The sequence below is a fragment of the Lactuca virosa genome, chromosome 8, assembly GCF_052849685.1.
Source record: "Lactuca virosa cultivar CGN04683 chromosome 8, Lactuca_virosa_CGN04683_v6, whole genome shotgun sequence".
In the NCBI taxonomy this organism is placed as follows: Eukaryota; Viridiplantae; Streptophyta; class Magnoliopsida; order Asterales; family Asteraceae; genus Lactuca; species Lactuca virosa.
This window is the reverse complement of record NC_136433.1, coordinates 50,036,484-50,057,813: the sequence shown is the minus strand read 5'-3', so window position 1 is coordinate 50,057,813 and position 21,330 is coordinate 50,036,484. Positions and strand designations below refer to the sequence as shown.

Genomic DNA, 21,330 nt, shown 5'->3' with positions numbered 1-21,330 from the left:
CACCCTCCACCAAACCGAAACCCACACTCAAACATGTCCTCCTCCATGGGATTCGCTGTCTTATTTTAATTTACTTAACACCCAAGGTTCACCGCAAATTACTTAAATGTTATGTTTTACAAAATTATTTTAGTTATTTATTAAAAAAAGAAAAAGGGACAAAAATGTGACATGAAAATTAAAATGTAGTGGTTTGTGGTGACAATTTCTTAGCAAAAATAAAGTAGTATAGAGAATTACATCGCATGTGATATTACAAAAAAAAATATGAAGAGTGTGATCCATATCCATCAACTTAAGTGAATGAAATCTATTGATTTCTTAAGTGAATATTTTTTCTTCTTAGAGAGCCCCTTTGAATTTGATTCGTGTGTCCAGAGTTAATTTGGACAAAAGAGGAGTTGATGTTGATTCCATTCTTTGTCTTATCTGTGATTGTCACATGTTGATCGGGAATCACTTATTTTTGTCTTATCATTTTAATTTGTAATTTCATTATTGAAAAAACGTTGCCTTAAAAGCGGTCATCCAAACGACCATGAGGGTGCTTTGGAGTTATAGGAATTATTATTTTTGAAGTTACAAGAACCAATAAAAGAGGTCCTTTTGATAGAAATATTGTCCAGCCGTATTTTTGGATTTTCAAAAAGGAATCAAAATGAAGGTCAATCAGATCGGATGGTTACAAAACCGGACTGATATTGGCTATTAATGATTTGTAATTTTTGATATATTTTCTAGCTTTAACTACTATAATATAATTCAGTTGTTCCAATATTTTTTTATCCCTAGTGACTTCAACAAATCAAAATTGTTTAAACCAACGGTTTACCACCCATTTATAACTCGTTTTCTTTTCTTTTCAATTTACTATTTTTCTTAACTGATATATAGTTGGAGCAACTGCCTTTTCATAAGGGACTGGGTTATGGACCATGTTTGAAACTCATGTATTCTCCTTTTTATTCATTATCTTTATCAAACATTAGAACTCAGGGCAACCATGAGCTTTGCAAGTGATTCCATTCAAGAATCAAGATATTGAAAGTAAAGTTGCATTATATTATTCAATTATATTACTATATAATTATATAACATATTGTATAATAAAGATATATATATTTTTTATAAATTATATTATACATTAGTAATGTATGTATATTAATATTGAAGTATAATATATCTTGTATTGTTTACTTTATAACAATAACTTAGTAATTCAAATGCAATGTTTAGATTATTAAATGCATGAGTCTTTCTAGCATGAATAACTCATCTCTTTCATCAGTCAAAAACTTTTGTACTTTTACATCATATCAAGTGATCACTTCTTGTGAGTCTTTCTAGAATTCCAAGAACCTAACAGACATCTAGTTGCTGAATAGGGGCACCCAAAGAACCTCACAAAATTCTGACAATCTTTTTTACTCGTTCGATTTGTCCCACGAGAACTCAAAAGACTTAAATACGTTTTCCCTTGATAAATGTAAGACAACTGCTGCCACAAAAGCACACTCAACCCTATTTCCACTGCAACACTTGCAACACAAAGATAAATGACAATAAAACCCCTCACAGATAACGACTCCACAGACTCATAAAACGAAAACCCAACTTCCTTAACCCATGCAACAATCAACATGTAGTCACCGGGCCCACTCAAAGCAGCCATAGGTATGTGTCTCACAGGTGGCAATATACCAAAAGCAGTGAATGAAGATATCAGAGAGACATAGAAACTACTTATCACTGATGAGATCAAGAAATAGATGAACACACGGTGATTTCCAGCTCCCACACAATTCCCAATCTGTAATTATAATCATTTAGTAACAGCTCATGTATGTATGTATGTATGTGGATTAAGATGAAACTTACAAAGGGACAATGATGATCCATGTCTAATACACACATGCCACAAGATCGACAATGGTGAGAATTAGGGGATTTTGGCTTTGAACAGTATTTACAAAAGGTGTAACCTGCAAGACCATTTTTTCCAACTGCAGGGTAGCTACCCCAGGCGATGAGAGGGGGTGTACCAGGAGACCGGAATGCAGAAAGGGCAAAAGTGGTAATTGTGGTGATTGATAAAAGAACTGCTATATTCATATGGAATATGCCAAAAAGGTAACTTTTAGAGAAGATTACAGGATATATAGCCCAGATACCACCACCTGTGTGTAGTCAGATTAGTTTGTAAGTTAAGTAATGAGTTAAGGGTATGGAGTTTTACCTATAATGAAGAACATGAATAGTATGAGAACACAGAGAAGGCATCTGTCTCTCAAACGTATCCACCAAATGTACTTGTTGTCCTTTTTGATTGCTTTGTGATCGGATATGGCTCCACACCAACCACACTTGAAAATGGGAGTATAGGGTGAAAGAATAAGGCATAATCCACATCCCCAGCAGGTTACTTCGTGTTCTTCTGTTATGGCTGCTACATGATGATCTTCCTACAAAAGGTGCAAATTGAGAAGCAAACGAAAATGTATACAAGTAGTAATTATACGACAATGATGAAGAATAAAAGTAGATTAGGGTAAGCAGCTGGAGAAGGTAATTGAAGAACAAACTTAGAATACAACTGTTGTTGAACATTCCTTATGTATCATCGAATTTATGTTTCAATTAATAAACACGAATAGATGATAACAACGATTACAATGAATGTTGCAAAACTTTCCTCCTCATCGACTAAATGCAATATAGATAAACGAAAACAAAGATTTATCGAATATGTAACCCGCATCAAAATTCGAAATGATGAGAAAAAGGATTGATCTATGTCATCAATTGCATTGTAATAATATGAGGCGGAGAGTACCTGTGAGGAAGCATTTTGGAGAGTGGAGTCAGATAGAAGAAGGGATGATTCAGACGATGCCGCTGGCGGTGGCGGTGGCCGTGGAATAGTTGTGGTGGAGGTGGTGGAAGAATCCGTGAAATCCATCAGAAATACACAGATTTCCAATTTGAGGAGAATTCCGTTCCTCGGATTCAGATCATCAGGAAAGAGATCACTCTCTCCATCTGATCATAAGCACTCCGGAAAATTAAACGCCTTGCCTCCAAATCCAATCATAAAGAATCATTCCAAGTTATAGGGGGATGATTCATTGTTTGAGTAAACTACAAATTTCGTCCCTAGACTATATATCAATGTAAAGTTTAGTCCATTGAATTCTTATTTTTCGTATTATTGGTCCAAATCGATTTATTACTCGGTTTAGGTCCCTCAAAAGTAAGTCGTGAGATAAATTGTTAAGTGATGCATTTATTTTTCATAAGCATTTTTTCTTTATTTGTAATCCTTTTTCAAATTCTTATCACATTTTTAATCAAAACATTTTATCATTCACGAGTAGAGGACTTGTCACGGCCCTTGGATCAATATCATCCAAACTCATCTGACGGTTGTGATTTATAGACGCATACAAAATGGTTAGACTGCTACAAAATGACGGGTCCCTACAAATCACGGCCGTTAGATGAGTTTAATCCAGAGGCCATGATAGATTTCTTGGATTTTCATAAAATATTTGAGTTCTCATTTGAACTTGACTATATTCATTTACTAATGCTCTCCCATATTTGAATAAGTAGCAGCAATGGCACACATCCATAATCCACAATCAATTAAAGGTTCAAATCTCAACAGCCATAGTATAAAATTTTCAATTTTTATACATCAAGATCTTTAAAAGTGGAAACATGTTATAAAATATTTGAGTTCACATTGGCTTTTTTATTTTCATGAAATTGAACCATCGTAATTGGAGCTATGACTTTTGATCAATAGAAAGTCGAAACATGTTATAAATTGTCTCCTTAAAAGTATAAGATGATAAATTTAAACAAAAAATCAAAATCAAATTAAATTTTATCCGAAACTTTGACTCATTTGAAGGATTCTAGAAGCATATCTTTGTATGAGTTGAATCAACAGTCACCCCCTTAGTTGTAATAGGGTAAAATAGTTTATATTGAAGCTATATCTGTCCACAAATCATAAAAAGTACTGGTCTACAAACATGGTCAAACAACCTTTGCTACTACTCTTTAGAAGTTATTACAAGCAGCCCCAGAGCACCTATTAGAATATACTGCATACAAAAAAAAAAAAAAAAAAAATCAGTAAAAATCTTGTTTACACTCCAAAAAGAATGCCATAATAAACAGATTCATGTATTAAATTGAACCTTGATGATGGGCTGTTCTGTCATTATAATTGTCACCCAACCCACATAAGGCAAAAACCTGCAAAAAAACACCAAGTTCATGTATTTTATAAAGATTTAAGTATTTGGGGTTGAATAAACAAAAAGTTGAAAGTTTTATATTTACCCAACAGCTCTCCCCATAATATGATGTCTTTGCAACCACATCTGGCCTTCAGCATACAGAAGCCTGTCATCTCCAAAATTGTTGTCTCCTGAAATTACAGAATTGCCATTGAATGATAAGTTGATAAGCAAGTAGTGTGATTCAGATTTGATTAAATGACACTTTGCTTGTAATACTTGCAACTGTAAAATCAATATTTATGAGTAGAATATACAAACTACAAAGTACCTTTTGTGAGGACATCAACTTCTCCACTACCTTCACGTTCATGAACCTACATAAAATATATATTAGTAGTTAGATATTATATTCAGAAATATCATTGGAGATCATCAATATCATTGCATACACATACCTTAATAACTCGATGTACTATTGGAATTTCACGTCCCTGTATATAACCAACAAGAGATAGTTAAGTCAGGTTGTAAATTGTACGCTTTCAAGACACTATTGAATTAGTAACTGAAAGATAGGTTCTACTAGAGTCACATAAATAACAAAAAGTGACATAATTAAGAAGCATACATCAACATTGAACACCACAATTTCACCAGCACGAATTGGTTCCTTACTCATATGGAGAAACAAAATATCACCCTACAAGACATTTGAAAAAGTTAGAAGTAGAACATATTTGCATGCCAACAAGTTATTACTTCTGTCACTTACTCTTTTGAAACCAGGTTCCATACTTCCAGAAAGCACAACAACAACAGGTGATTCACTTCCAGTTATGCACATCAGCCCTTTCCATATTATTAATGCTGATGTAACAATCATACCTGGAGAAGATAATGAAAGACCCAATATTCAGGATATCATCGTGATCCAAGAATTAAAAATATATATATATATATATATATATATATATATATATATATATATATATATATATATATATATATATATATAAAGGCTGCACATATTTAGGTTGCTACAGCACCGATTTATGACAGTTATAGGTGATCATCAATGGCAATTCTTTTTGCATTCCAAACACTCTATACCAACAAAAGGAATGCATGGTGACAAAAGATTACATGCGTCGATCGTGTAGCGGTGACAGATGAAAAGCTAACTTATACTTCAAAATTGATTCTAGAACGGTGCTAAAGAGGAACGAGATGTTTCATCACGCAACAAGATCAAATTAGGATGTGTAAATGCACATACATCCAAACATTTAAAAGACGCTTCACAATTCAATTGTTGAAACCATGCCCTGATTTGAAGAACTAATGAAGATCTAGAAATTGATATCAAATTTGCGTTGAATCGCATAGATCAAAGGAAATTCCACTAACAAAGTGAAGCAAACAACAATGTAACTTATTCAATTTCTAACTTAAGAAATAAAAATGAATTTTAGAAAGAAGAATCATGAACCAAGGCTAACTGCTTGCGTGAGGAGCTGTCTGAACTGCATAGATTTCACCGAATCGATTTGCTCCCCGATCCATCCCATCTTTCTCTCTCACTCCTTATTTTTCTCTCTGTGTGTAGCCTCGAATCGGAGGATGGGAGTGTTTTTCAAAGTAATTTTGCCCTAATTTGCTCATCCGTTACACAAATAAAGCATGTTTGTGTATTAACAACAATGGTCCCTGAGCTATATGTCAAGTTGTAATATTGTTATTTTAATTTTAGGTTCGTACAATTTTAGACACAAAAGTCATTCAAATTAATGTTTTTTTTTTTCCTGAGAAAGCTAACTTCATCAAAACTGAAAAATAATGACCTTTTTCCATAGTATTAATTGCTTAAAAATGTGGATTAGATTGGATTGTTTTGCTTACAAATCCTATTTATCTTTTAACTAGTTAAAGAAAAAATGTTAGATATTATCTTTTTACAGTCATTCAGAAAAAATAGATTATTCTTGTAAGTTAATTTCGATCTGACTATGTATATGTTCCCTAATATTTTTCTATCATAATATATCTTCATTAAGTATCTCTATTTATTTCATTATCTGAATAACCACAAAACTATAAGATAAAAGATATATGTTTTGGATTTTCAAATGAGATAGTGATTTAAAATGGTCATATATTTTTTATTTTTACACATTTGATCACTGAGTTTTTTTTTTTCCGTCAATATTTGTCTTTTCAACTTTTTTAACTGTACATATTGAGTCATGATAACCAACTACTCCATATAAGCCGGAAAAAAATGACTTAATAGGATAATACTTATGTTGGTGATAATGTGAAAACTATTGTAGTCCGACAAAGTCGAACCCGAAAGGGGCACAAAATAGTTAAGTTCGTGAACTTTGTCATTTTTGGATTAGGAGAAATGGTTATGTGAGGAATTTAACGTAACAAGGTCACTTAATTGAAATCTTAACCAAATGAAGTTAATGTTATGAAATTAGGTCGGCAGACTGTTAAACTGTCATAAAAGAATCTAAAATATTATTCCGTGTATAGCATGATATGATTGGTTGAGATAGTACTATGTGAAAACAAGTATTGAGTCAACTCCTTACTAGGAGATCGTGATGCGACTTAGGAATCATAAATCAAAGTTGTTTTGCTGTTGTATGATTCCGGGATGTAATCATTCTAAGTGAGATGTAATTGTAATGCCCGTAATTTTAGTCTAGACATTTAGAGTATAGTTATAATAATTATACATTTTATCGAACAATTAAATCGTTAAATAGGGTAATTGTTCTTCATATGTGCTACGAGCTAATGAATATTTCTCGTATACACGTTATGTGGACAAATATTAGGAGTATATAATATTTGTAGAAAACCTTAATATAAATTTTATCGTTAAGCGATAAAATAACATTAAAAATAAATGATTATTTAGGATAATCTAAACGAAAGTTGTAGTGGACGTAATGAAAATTTCATGGATATAAAAAACACTTAAATCTAACTTCGTATGAGGAAGTTATAATGTATCTAAGTTTCACGTTCAAAACAATACGACAACGTGTGTCATAAAAAAATGAATCAGAGATAGGTTGCTTATTAGCCTTAATGATCCAAACAAAATTCGTAGTAATGGTAAATAGGAATGTGTGCATATGAAGAACGCCTAACTTTGACTTAGTATGATGAAATTATGATTTTTCGATGTAACATTCTGTTTCGAGAAGTTTCTCATTTCAGGATTGTGGACAATAAATGGATCAAGTAAAGGCCTCAGACTTCAAGGGAATAAGGTTTAGGCCCTACTGAATGTTGATAATATTGGTTATATGATCTAAGTCTTTAGTTTGCGTCCTGGAGTCAAAGGGTAAAATGGGAAAAGTGATGTTTCAAACTTCTTTCATGAATTAAGGATTTTAGTTTGGTGTGTTTTAAGTAAAATGTAATTAAATAGAATTATGAGGCTCCTCAATACCTTTCCGTGCATATAAATATCGCCGAAAACGGAGTTGAAACGAAAAAAAGTTATGATTGTTTGAAGTTGGAGTGAAATTGGGTGAAAACATGTTCTCACGAGGTGAGAAGTAATTCTCACAACGTGAGAACTGTGCAGCCAAGCCCACGAATTTATAGGGTTTTCAAGGTATTTAAAGGTAATGATTCATGTTTTAGGGTATTTTCTTAGCCTCCATCATATCTAAAACCTCTTGGGAGAACCCTTAGTCTCCATTTTCAAGATTTGAGCCTCCTATCTCCTATCTCATTTATTTTTTTGGAGTTTTTGGTGGTTTTGGAGCAATGTTTCCATGCAAGATTGATCCTTGAAGCTAGGTAATTGAAGATCTCAACTTCTATCTACCTTCTAAACCTTTGTAAGTTATAAAGTTCCAAGCTTTATTGCATTTCATCTTGAATTTAAGTGTATTTGGTGTTTTGGTCCATTTTAATGAGTTTTTGAGTGAGAGTTGGGAATAAAGTTTGCAACTTTATTGCTCTCCTAGGTCCCAAGAACATTGTATGTTTCAGATCTAGACTCCAACACCTTTTGATCAGTTTAGAATGTTTTATTGGACCCCATGGACTAAAAAAGTTTTGATCTTTTTGCCTTCCCTTTCAACCATGCAAGTTATCTTGGTCATTTTGAGGTATTAAAGTTTAGATCTTGAAAGCTTGAGACATTATTATGGATAAAGTTGGAAACTTTATCCATCTATACATCATGTTGATTCAGATATGAAGGTTGGAGACTTGGACTTAATGGATTTAGCTAAGAAAGATGCATTATTGGTTCCATTGGGACTTAAAGACTAGATCTTGGTTGTTTGGACCATCCTAATGGCTAAAGTTGGAAACTTCATCAATTATAAAGCTATTTAGGATCTAGATCTGAGGTTATGAGCCTTGGTGTGAAGAGATTAAGCACATAATGAAGATTTTGGCCTTTTGACCAAAATTCACGACATGACATATGATGTGTTGCGAGGTGATGGTGCTAGGAATCATGATTGTTTTGTCGTTGCATTCTCACGACATGACCAAGAAATGGTCATGACGTGACGTTGGCTTTGACCATTGACTTTTTGACCAGTTTGACTTTTGGTCAAACTTGGGTTGAATTGAGTATTTAACAAAGGATTGGTCTCGGTTTGGTTGTAGGAAGTTTGGGCTGGCTGTTCTGATGCTGAGGTAGTTGTTGGGCTTCTGTTGAGTAGTTCATGTGAGTCTTCTTACAATACTCGTGGGTCGAAGGCACTAATACCAGCCTACTAATTTGTATATATAAGATGCATGTGTTTATGTAACTATTGCTTGTATGAATGTATGTCGTATGCATGGAGCCGATCTATGCTCGAAGTCATTATGGACTCGGGGTTGATATGGACCCGATACAGCTACAAGTTATTATATGGAGTCATTATGGGCTCGGGGTTGATACGGACCGGGGGGTTGTTACGACCCGACACAACTACATGTTGTTATATTGAGTCATTATGAACTCGGGGTTGATACGGAAGAACTGACAACTCAATTCCATTCGATTATCATCCAAGGTTACAACTAAACTTCAAAACATAAACAAAAAATACAGATGAATACCAACACTGCGAAAACCGACTAATTAGAAGAACCGACAAATCAAACCTCGACCCCCAGAACTCACTCTGTACCACGACGACCGTCGGGTAACTGCCAAGCTAGGGGTGTAGGGTCCAACTGTCACACCCCCGGACCAGACGGCGGAAACGTCCGGAGGCGGGTGACTTCATTGTGCAGTATCATAACAATTGAATATAAATGAAACAGAGCAATCCAAACATCATACATTGAGATAACAAACTTACATTGTTTACATATTGTATTTGTTCTCCGAGTTACATAAAAGAGACATAAGTAGAAATTCCAAACTACAGCTAAATAGTCTTGCATCTGCATCCCTTGTTACCTGCTTACTAGATACCTGAGAATACAAGTCGTTTTGAAAAGCGTCAACTAAAAAGTTGGTGAGTTCATAAGTAGTTTTGTGTATAAAATCGTTTACACTTGTTTAGAATCGTTCGTATTGTACTTTCAGAAAATCCGATATTTTCTATGAAATCGTTTGAAGTCTTGCCTTGAAAATCATGGATATATGTGTGCATGTCATTACTTTTATTCATCCTTATAAGGAGTGATTTGAAAAGTAGTGTGATTTGTAAAAGCGAGTTGTGTCCGAGAATAGTTCGTTTGAATAGTAACAATCAACCGTTTCAAGAAAAATCCCTTATTTTCAAAAAGGAAATATGGTTGAAAATCTTGTTCCTCTTATCGAGTAAAATTGAGTGTGTGCGTTCTAGTTTATCGTTATCGAAATCGTAGAAAAATCGTTTTCTCCAGAAAATCCTATATTTTATGCTATAAAATAATTGTAAGATCTAGTTTCCAACTATGTATATGTGTGGGTTAGTTTATCGTTATCAAAATCGTTTACAAACGTTTTCCATAGAGTCCTACGCTTTTTAATTTGTAAAAATAGCAGTATTACGACTCGATACTTGTAGGAGAAAGAATCAACATGGCTATTGTAGACATTCTACGCGATGAAGAAGGACAGTCAACACAACAAATGCGGACCATCACCTATCACGAGTAGGACAGTCAACACAACGTGCCAAAGTTTATTTATGAGGTTTTCCTTACATAAATTTCTAGTTAATATAACATATTCTAGTGAGTCGTTATAACCATACTAATCTGACGAAGTGCCTGTTTTGGCGTTTCTCAGGCGCCCTCGGTTTGGAAAAGACATTTGTCACCCTAGACTGGCCTGTCTAGCTGTAGCGAACAACGAAGGTGCGGGGTGTCAACCCCGTATAGATCTATACACAAATTCTCGCTCTCCCTCCAGGAGACTCTGGCTATAACTCCTTACAGGACTTAGACGTACACTAATATTTTATATTTAGGTAGTTTTGAGATTTGTCTGACTAGAATATTAACAACCTTTTGAGCAATCTTTCGAGATCCATTATTTGTTACATAAATAATGAAACTCGTACTTATTGAATAGAAATATCGTTCTCGTTCCATATCGTTGATTGTGCTCGTTAACTAGGTGCTCGTGTTCGTTCCTTTTCGTTTATTGAAAAATAAGTCATTTTAGTCGAGAGAAAAAGTGTCAAGTTATAATTTGTATAAATTTATAACTGCCGGTTATGACACGCATTTTCTGTTTTATGACACATAGAACATTACTTATGTTCTTGGGGGTTTTATGACAACAGTTTATGGCATGCGAATATTTCTGTCATAAAGGCTCTATTTGTGTATTTTCTTGACGCAAACTTTTATATTGAATATTTATAAAATACTCTCTGATAGTTTGCAAAATAGTTACAAAATTTCCATTTTCGAAAAATTTACTAGAAATGGTGTCCACTTATCAAGATCCCTATTATAACTTTTATCTTTAGACATGAAAGCATAGATAAAGGGGTTAAGTTGGACACACCCAATAGTTGGGAGGCTCTTTTGTAGAAAGTATCCTCTGTTCGTTATGAAATTGAGGATTTCTACGTTCATGAGTATATTACTAAAATATTAATTTAATAATATTTCACACACACATACAAACATACGTATATATGCAATCATTTAAGAATTTAGGCAAGATTTGACTTGTACTCTCCCCCAAAAACATTAAAACATTGAAAAGGTGGGGTATGAAGCTCACCTTGAGTTGGTTGAGGAGTTGTTTGGAGTTATGGAGTGAAGATCTCAAGCTTAAACTCTTGCTGAGATGAGGAACTTCCCTGGGAGGGATGCTTTCCTAAGGATGATCATCACATATTAAAATAATATGGATTCATCTTGAAATATAATAAAATATTAGGTGGGTGGAGGAATTTACCTTTCAACTTCAGGGAGAAATTGAGAACATTTTCCCTTCCAGCAAGATCATTGTTCTTGCCTTGAAGATGAGTTTTGAGAGAAAATGGGAAAAGTGAGAGAGAAAGTGGAGTCTAAACTCCTTCATTGTCGTTGCTTTGGAGTATAAGAAAAAGGGAGGAATCTTTGGTGCATGGGGATCTGGTGGTCCATGCATGGATATTTGGTGGGTAAAGCATGGGATACCGTGATTTGCATGGGAAATGAGGAATTTCATCAAATCACAAAGTCAATCCCTTTGTCCTTTTCTTGATTTAGGATAAAGTTTTCCTAAATCTCAACCATTTATTTTTATGAAGAATATGCTTAAAATAATTAATTTTAGCATAAAATAGGGGTCTAAGGGGTTTAGGATAGGAAAAATACGAGTTTGGTGTGATTTCCGGCGTCAAAATGTCCTAAAATAATGAAAAGGTCCGGAATAGTCCAAAATCCAGAGCTAAATAGTGAATTCCGGAGCTCTAGGGTAAATTCTGAAGCTCTAAGTTAAATTCTGGAGCAAAGGAGTAAATTCTGAAGCAAACAGTGAAGTTCCGGAGCAAATCTCGCAATTCCGGAGTCAGATGCAAAGTTGGTCGGATCCAGACCGAGGATGCGAGGTGGTGTCTTCCGAAGCAAGCCTTAAGCGAGACTATCCGGAGCTACCTTCCGGAGCAGAACCGAAGGGTCCGAACAGGGGGGGTTCTGAAGATGTAGCTTCTCTTGGCTCCTTAGGAGGCATTCCAGACTAAGAAGGTTCCGGACCTAGAGGGTTCCAGACCAAAAGGGTTCCGGACCAAGAGGGTTCCGGACCAAAATGTTCCTTTTGGGTTTCCTCTTCCGGTTTTGAGCTGTTTTCGACTAAGGAAGGTGCTTAGAGAGATTTGAGATACGTGGAGAGATTTCACATTCTTGGAGAGATTTGGGAGAGATTTCACATACTTGGAGAGATTTCACATATGGGAGAGATTTGGGAGAGATTTCACATACTTGGAGAGATTTGGGAGAGATTTCGCATACTTGGAGAGATTTGGGAGAGATTCGATATACTTGGAGGGATTTCACATACTTGGAGAGATTTCGCATATGGAAGAGATTTGGGAGAGATTCGATATACTTGGAGAGATTTCACATACTTGGAGAGATTTGGGAGAGATTTCACATACTTGGAGAGAAGTGGGAGAGATTTCACATACTTGGAGAGAATTGGGAGAGATTTCACATACTTGGGGAGAATTGGGAGAGATTTCACATACTTGGGGAGTTTTCATTCTAACACTTCATGGATCATTAGAAACTCATATTGTACACTTAGAAGTGTTAGCACAAGTCTCACAATAGTACTTGCTTACTTGAGGACGGAATTTCCTAGCCAAAAAGGCTAGTTGTGACACCAACACCTCACCAAAAACGAGAAAGGGACAATGATCTATAATGTGGCCCTCCTGGTCGCAATGGAAACAAACCCGCGCGCTCCGCCTGCAATCTTTACCAAAATGACCCTCCTCGCCACACATGTGACATACAAAATATCTGCACCTCCCTTCGGCTAATCCCGAACTCCGGTCGGCAGACTTAAACCGCTTTGCTGCAGGCTGGGACTGAACCGGAGCCTGAAGTTGCTCCTTCATTTGGGTCTCTATCTCAATCTCTCGCCTCCTCGCGACATCCTGAAACTGAGCAAGGGTACTGTATCACTAGGTAGACACAAACTACCGAATATCCGTCTTGATCATGCCCAAGTATCGAGTCATCTGAGCCTTCTTTAAAGCAGCAAACTCATGACAAAACAAAGCCCTCTCAGTGAACATCTTGGTAATCTCTGTCACCAACTCGGTCTTTTGTCTCATATCCAGGTACTCCTGATCCAATCGCTCCCGCTCCACAAGAGGAATATACTTTGCTCGGAAAATGTCCAGAAACTGCTCCCAAGTCACTGCAGCTCGCTCGGCCTGCGAAAAGCCCTGGGACACAAACTCCCATCAATCCTTCGCACCCCAACGAAGAAGATTCAGCGCAAACTTCACCTTTCTGGCCCTCGGTACATGATCACATGAAGAAACATCCCTCCACATCTAAAATACACCTTGAAGCGATGCTCGAGTCCCTATCGCCTCTGAACTCTGGAGGCTTCGTATAACTGAAATCCCGGTACTGCATCACCTCGCCACTCTGAGATCATACAATGGTGACTGCTGTTATGGTTGCGACAACAGCTATCTGCGTGATGACGACATAGCGCCGGTCAAACTCCTCGTTCAACGCGGTCTTGACCGACCCAAACAACTCCAGAATTGCCTCCCTGAACACCTCGACCACTTTGGCAGCAATGATCCCATAGATCTCCTCCTCGCCCAAAGCTGATCTGCTAGTGCCACCAACTGCTGATCTTGAACCTTCAAAAGCCTCCATAGTGAATATCTACGAAGGAAAGATCAAACATCAAAAACAAAGTACTCAACACACCATGCCACACTCCTATTAGTTTCTTAGTAACCTCGAGATTCCTCCCTAACCTCATACGGAACATGTGCTTTCAGTAGTACGGGCCCATACTACCTTCCACACCTATCCGTAATCGATTCAGAATTCATCCTAAGGTCCTAAGTCACTAAAACAGACCACTCCTAGGTGTGATAACACCTACTTCTCCTACGAGCCACAACTAACTTCCTAGGCACTCTTCCTAGGATTATCCTCGTTCCCCCACCACCGGTTGCTTTTGTGCGTGCTTCTTGTACACAATACGAGATCAGATAGACTGTCGAGTAATCGACTCTGTCCTAAGTCCACAACTAAAAAAGGAACATGAAGTAAGGCTAAGTCGACCATTATAAGGATATTCAATCCCGACCATATACAACTAATCAACATACACATAGCAATCACAAAATCAAGTAACATATAGCAAGCAATTCCCAATACCATAAGGCAATACCAAACTCAGGCACTTCTATCCAACAGTTTCTAAAAGAACCTTATCCACTAGCATGCTTTTCTAACAATCCATATATAAGCAAAATCAGTACTCAGCAAACATAACAAGTATGGGTATTTTGGGAGCCACTTTTCTGTTCGGGCTCCGACCGACTATACACAACACATCTTCCTGTAAAACCAAATTTAAGTCAAGGTCGACGTTCCCGATGCTAGGCCAACAATCAAACAAGAACATGATAAGAGACCGAGCCTATGTTCCTAGCCCAACCCTTTTATTATAAATTCTTTTTCAAAAACGTTTTGTGAAAACTCTCAGATCCTAGTTTGAGACTGGATTCACACAAGTGCTTCTCCAATTCGCTCAAACCAGGGCTCCGATACCAACTTGTAACGTCCCATTTTCACAACTAAAAAAATCATTTTATTAAAGTAAAGTTTCCCAATTATAAATCCATTATGAAGAAAACCGATTATTCCAAATACATTTATGAAAATCAGAGTAATACTAAAGCGCAAAATCTTTATTGCTACTGATGAATGAGTACGCCTTCGCCTTCCTATGATGACAGATGATACCTGAAACAAGAAACAACTGGGTAATCACAAAGCTAGTGAGTTCCCCCAAAATACACCATACGATAAACATACAAACATGTATAACGACCCGCAATCATCGGACTGAAATGCTGAGGCCCAATCAGTCCATGGACTAGAATGCCAACATGCAACGGGCCCAATAAGCCATCGAGATGGAATACTCGGTGTTTGTTGGCCTGCTTTCTCAACCCAACCTCTCTTCCCGAGCCTCCGTGCCTACGACTTACATACGGCTCGCACCGGGTATCTTGGCCTACAACACAAATCAGGACCGCCTCAACCCACTACCACCAAATGTCAAAATATAAACAATCAAGGATCAAGTAGTCACAGAATACATGCAAACATCAATCATACAACTCACTACTGCCTACTAGTCCTCTCTCGACACACTGTCATGCTACTAACTAACCTCCATGTAATGCGTAACCATATGTAACCAGAGGTGAGATAGCCACCCGAACAGATGATCCTACTCTAGAGCCACAACCAAACAAGGAACATGCAAGAAAGACTATATCAAGAGTCCTCAGACTATCCTACATGACTACACACAGTCCCTAGATCACTCCACTAGATGATTACCAACAAGTACATGTAGGCATGCATATCTACAAATCACTACCGCATAACAACATCCTATATACCAGGATACATATCTAACAGATCACTACATCATAGCAACATTCTAAATACCAACTGTGACATCCCCATTTTCACAGCCAGAAAAGACCGATTTCGTTTATGCTTTTTAATAAAGATCAGAGTAACTTCTTAAGAAAAGTATTGTGGAATTTGTTCCCAAAACAAAATATGATATAAATTTATCAAATCATTTCTTAAAGAAATGTATTTTCATTACATTACAAAAAATCGGGATGTCAATCATCGATACAGACCATAAGCATAAACTAAAAAGAAATAAACATCTTAGGCCACAAAACATAATTTGGCCTCAATTCCATAATCTCTCGTCAAGTCATCCAACTATGCTTTTGCCACTACCTGTAATACAAGAAACTGAGTGGGTCAGGCCGGGGAGCCTGGTGAGCATATAGGGTTTCAACCCACAATAAATAAGTTTATTATTTTCAGTAATCATTAAAACCGATTACCCATTCCCGTTATCCTCACCTTACGTCCCTAAAGCATCTATCACAAGTGACCTATCCTAAGGAATTTCGTCGGGATGGACACTACTGCTAAGGGGATTACTCAGCCATATGTGTCCGTAAGGCTACCATGGGGGGGGGATGGTGTACACCGGCGAACACTTCGTTCACAAACACCTACAGGTTGCGAGCCTGCTAGCGTTCCACTGGACTTCCTAGAAAAGTTCGTGGTCGTCATCCATACTCCGCTAGATGACTGGAACAACGTCAACATTGAGGCCTCTCATCATTTTATTTCACCACACACCAACTATTTTATCTACCCATATTGTACCCAACATATTTGTAGATATAAAATACATACATGGTCCAGATCTGTAAAATAAAGCTTACATCTTTTATCCAGCATAACTTTCAAAGCATAAAATACATATATGGTCTAGATCTGAAGAAAAATTCCAGATCTGAAGGAAATAAGTTCAGATCTTTCATCCAACATAGATCTCAAAGTATACAGTTTAGATCTGAAGAAAAGTTTAGATCTGAGATAAGGAAGTGTAGATCTGAAGGAAAAAGTTCCAGATCTGAAAGAAAGAAGTTCAGATCTTTCATCCAACATTGATCTCAAAGTATACAATTTAGATCTGAAGAAAAGTTTAGATCTGAGATAAGGAAGTGTAGATCTGAAGGAAAAAGTTCCAGATCTGAAAGAAAGAAGTATAAATCTTTCATCCAAAAAACATCACAGGAAAACAGATAACATATATATACACATAGCACATAATTTATATGAAATACTTCATATCTATGTGTAAGATGAAAGTGACTATACACTCACCTGATACGGAGTGATTCAGACAACACCTCGCTTCTTAAAATAATCTTCTTTGACGAAACCGAGAAGTTTACTTGAAAACCGGGCTCCGCACGGGCAGGGTTTCAAACCGAAAAACTCTTTTTTCTTGGAGCCTTCGGGCTCTCCGGGACTCGCTTCTAGCACTTAGGAAGTACTAGGGAATGGAAGAGAGGTTTTAGGGGTAATGGGAGAGAAAGGGTATGAAAGGTGTGTGTTTTGGGGGTGATTTACGCCTATATTTATAGGCTGTCTGGGCCGATTCACGTCGTGAGAAAGGGTGCTCACGTCGTGAGCCAGCTGGCTACAGCCAGGCACAGCCTGGTGCTGACACGTGGCATCGCACACAGGGTGGAAATCAGCCGATTTTCAAAAATTCGTAACTTTCGCATATGAGCTCCGTTTTTTACGTTATTTATATCCACGCGTAGGTAAAAATAAGATCTACAACTTTCATTTTGACTCCATCGGCTAATTCTCGACCAATCTTAAATTTAACAGTAGGAGGAGATTAGACTGTTAAATGACCGCGAAGAATTCGTAACTCCTTCATACGGACTCTGTTTTCGTCTGTCTTTTTACCGCTGAGTTCCTATTAATGAGATATTCAACTCTCATTTAGGTCACGTAGGCCAAAAACTGCTCGAACTAAAATTCTAGTTTCGGGTCGTGCACTGCTATGCCGAATCTTAGAAAATTCATAACTTCCTCATACGAAGTCAGATTCGGGCGTTCTTTTTATGGATGTTCTCGGTTTAACATATTCTACGACTTTCATTTAGATTACTAAGGCCAAAAAGTCTTCTATCGTAAATTCACTTTTTACGCTTCCCGGTGTCGTGCCGGTTCCGTCGCGAAACTTCGACGAGTCATAACTTCTTGGTTATAACTCGGATTTCGGCGTTCTTTATATCCCCGGAATCCTTGTTTCGACCACTACAACTTTATATAAAGATATCAGGCTTATCTCATACTTTAATTTTTGACGCTTATTTTTATCCTTTATTTATTATACATTTATAAATAAGTAATAAGCACATAATTCACATAATACTCAAATAATTCATCTTTATTATTTCAAAAAGAATTACAATAGTTGACCTAGACTATTACATCATCTAATAATGCTTAGCCCCGAAACACGGGCGTTACACCAACAATCCAAGGAATACATAACCATATATACTCAGAGGTGAGATAGACATCCAGACAAGTGATCATACTCTAGAGTCACAACCAAACAAGGAACATGCAAGAAAGCCTAGATTAAGAGTCCTCAGTCTATCCTACCTGACCATATACAATCCTAATGGCATCCCTCTACTAAAAGATAACCAAAACTAGTGGTCCGACATTGGTGCCTTCGAACCATAGGTACAATGAGGCAAAACTCACCTGAAATGAAGAAACCCGAAAAACTGAGACGCGTTTCCCTTTCTGTAATGCATGCTCCCGCGAATCCGCTAATCACCAAAACCAAGTAAAACCTTAATCATCAGTCCAAAACTCTCAAGTTTGGTCAAAAGTCAACGGTCAACGAAAGTCAACAAAGTCAACAAAGTCAAAGTCCATGGCAGTTGCGTATGTACAACGTACTCCTCGTATGCCCAACGTACGCGACCTGATCTTATTTCTCCATTAAGTACTTTATCACTTAAGAACCTTTGTCCAGAGCTCAGATCTAGACTCAAAACATCGACTTAAGTCATAAAGTTTCCACCTTTAGACTTTCAATGGCTAGAAAAGGTCCAAAAGTCAAAAACCTAACTTATTAATCCACTACGACATCATAACTCTTGCATGGAAGGGATAGACGGACAAAGATCACATCATTATGGTTCCTAATAGTGTAACACCCCGAGGTTCAGGTACTTCTAAATTCATCTCTATAATTTTATTATATGGCATTTTGATCCCTAAGTCCAAGAGAAGGTGCCATGAAGCCCTAGTGGCAATATTGGAATTTTGGGCAGGAGGAGTACACTAAGCGTACTAGGGTGCGATCTAGTACGATGGACATACACTTATGTACGTTGGGCGTACTAATGTCTAGAGGAAACCCTAAATTTTAGGGTTTGAGTGGTATTTAAGCATCCTTATGGCTCATTTCTCTCCACCTTTTCAACCTCCATACCCTTTGAGACGTTTTTGCAAAATCCTAGCCCCTTAGAGTGTGTTTTGAGCCCAAGAGTGTGTTTTTGGTGTGTTAAAGGAATGAGAAGTTGCATCAAGAAGACTTGAAGTGGAAGCAAGCTTGTGGATCTGGGATCTTTGCCCTTTTGTGAAGCTCCAGAAGGTATAAAGTCTATACCTTGATATCTTGGTTGTTAGATCCCATTTTTGGGAGTTTTATGTTGCTTTTCTTGTCCCAAAAGTCCCATTTTGTCCATGTTTGGTTATTGTCGTTTTGAGCTGTCCTTCCAGACCCTAGGACGGTTCCTAAGCCAAAAATGAGGTCCCAATGGCTAGAATTGCCCCATGCATCTTGTAAAAGGTCTTATTGGATTAAGACTTTGTGTTAAGGACTTTATGGATGTGTAAAGTCATAAAGTTGGAGACTTTATGACTCTAGGGTGCATTTGGACCATAGATTTGAAGTGTGGGCTTGAGTGCTTAAGCCATTAAGCACTTAATGAAGTTTTGGGGTCTGCGAGGTTACGCCCCGTGTAGGTGGGTGTAACGTCCGGTTCCTGGTATGTATTTAATTCACAATTTATTCATTTTTTTTTATAGAAACTCGATGAGTTGGAGGCCCCAAACTCGTCGAGTAGAGATGGATTGGGACGCGGGTTAAGAAGTCTACTCGACGAGTTGAGGAGCCTCAACTCGACGAGTAGGCCTGGCAGAATGAAACCCTAATTTCAGGGTTTTGCACCCTATTTAAACACCTTAACTCTCATAAGTTGGCCTAATTTACAACCTCCATTGTCCCAAACCCTAGCCACGAAACCCTATTCACTTTTGAAAGTTTTGAGCCACTTTTGTGCATTCTTTGTGATTTTGAAGAAGAAGATACTTGAGGAAGGAGCAATGACGTGTAGGAGAAGAGTAGATCCAGAAGTTAGGCCTCATTTCTGGTTCATTTGAGATATAAAGTTGATACCTTGGATTTTTATTACTTAGATCTTCATCTAGGGTAGTATTTTGGTCATTCTTGGCCCTTATTGAAGTCATTTTCGGGATTTTAGCATATCATGAAGATATGACTTCAGATCTACACATGCATGGCCTTATGAAACTTAAAGTTGCCAACTTTGTCAAGCCTTGGCCTTTCTCCATGTCCTAGACCTCTTAGGAAGCTTAATTTTGGTGTTTTTAGCTTCATGACACCATGCATGGACGTAAAGTTAGCTACTTTACGTGGTATCTCAGCCCTAGGGGACCAGATCTATGGTTTGGAAGCACTAAACTCAATTGGAAGTGACTAAATGGATTTAGACTAAGGGAACTCGACGAGTTGTTCATCCAACTCGGCGAGTTGGATTGTGGTCCCCAACCTTTTCTGATTACTGAGCAAAATCGGTGAGTCTAGGAGATGACTCAACGAGTTGGCTAAGGTTTTCGAGGTTTTGAAGACTGAAGGACTCAACGAGTTTAAGGAAGGACTCGACGAGTTGTAGTGCAAGTCCCAATTCTGTTATAGGGAAGAACTCGTCGAGTTTGAGGAAGGACTCGACGAGTTGACTCACGATTTCATGATTCTGAGAAGCATGGAAACTCGACGAGTTAGGAGATGACTCGACGAGTTGAGTCAACTCGGGGTTAACTTTGACTTTGACTTTGACCGGACGTTGAATTTGACCAAGGTTGACCCTTGAGGGGTTAGAAGTGTAAAATGGAGTAATTAAGGAAATCTTATATGTATAGGGGCTTGATTTGGGTGATATCCGAAGCCGAAGTTTTTGCAACTACTTCCAGTTATCGAGGTGAGTTACCTTCCTATAGAAGTGGGTCTAAGGCACCAATGCCGACCCACTAGTAGGTGTTGATAGTTAGATGATTGTCTTTGCGATAATTGTCTGGTATGCCACTATATGTTATGATTTATGTGCTAGTATGCTATGTGATAGTGGTAGGAGGGGTAAATTAGACCCCATAGCCGGTTGAGATAAACCGGAGGGTAGGTCGGACACCCAGATATGCCTGACAAGTATGGTTATGATATGTTATTATGTGG

At 37.4% G+C, this 21,330-nt stretch overlaps 2 protein-coding genes across 2 annotated transcripts; both read right to left on the bottom strand.

The window, feature by feature from the left end:
- Positions 1 to 1,237: 1,237 nt before the first annotated feature.
- On the bottom strand, positions 1,238 to 3,069 carry LOC145129067 (protein S-acyltransferase 11-like). Its single transcript, XM_079063821.1, has 4 exons — positions 2,834 to 3,069; positions 2,237 to 2,462; positions 1,879 to 2,177; positions 1,238 to 1,810 (listed from the first exon to the last, which is right to left on the bottom strand). Exons 1-4 carry the CDS (start codon positions 2,957 to 2,959, stop codon positions 1,325 to 1,327), a joined length of 1,137 nt encoding a protein of 378 aa, XP_078919947.1. The 5' UTR covers positions 2,960 to 3,069; the 3' UTR covers positions 1,238 to 1,324.
- Positions 3,070 to 3,943: 874 nt separating this feature from the next.
- Positions 3,944 to 5,917, bottom strand: LOC145134853 (Peptidase S24/S26A/S26B/S26C family protein). The gene is made up of 8 exons (XM_079069666.1): positions 5,743 to 5,917; positions 5,026 to 5,138; positions 4,882 to 4,953; positions 4,709 to 4,744; positions 4,582 to 4,627; positions 4,354 to 4,441; positions 4,209 to 4,266; positions 3,944 to 4,112 (listed from the first exon to the last, which is right to left on the bottom strand). The coding sequence occupies exons 1-8, from the start codon at positions 5,819 to 5,821 to the stop codon at positions 4,062 to 4,064; spliced, it is 543 nt and encodes a 180-aa protein (XP_078925792.1). The 5' UTR covers positions 5,822 to 5,917; the 3' UTR covers positions 3,944 to 4,061.
- Positions 5,918 to 21,330: the final 15,413 nt, after the last annotated feature.

Coding starts and splice junctions, on each gene's coding strand:
- LOC145134853 (XM_079069666.1), bottom strand. CDS start 5,821: ATGGGATGGATCGGGGAGCAAATCGATTCGGTGAAATCTATGCAGTTC. Junction 4,628..4,708: donor TAGTACATCGAGTTATTAAG/GTATGTGTATGC, acceptor TATTTTATGTAG/GTTCATGAACGTGAAGGTAG. Junction 4,113..4,208: donor CAGAACAGCCCATCATCAAG/GTTCAATTTAAT, acceptor TTTTGTATGCAG/TATATTCTAATAGGTGCTCT.
- LOC145129067 (XM_079063821.1), bottom strand. CDS start 2,959: ATGGATTTCACGGATTCTTCCACCACCTCCACCACAACTATTCCACGG. Junction 2,463..2,833: donor TCCAAAATGCTTCCTCACAG/GTACTCTCCGCC, acceptor CACCTTTTGTAG/GAAGATCATCATGTAGCAGC. Junction 2,178..2,236: donor ATTCATGTTCTTCATTATAG/GTAAAACTCCAT, acceptor GACTACACACAG/GTGGTGGTATCTGGGCTATA.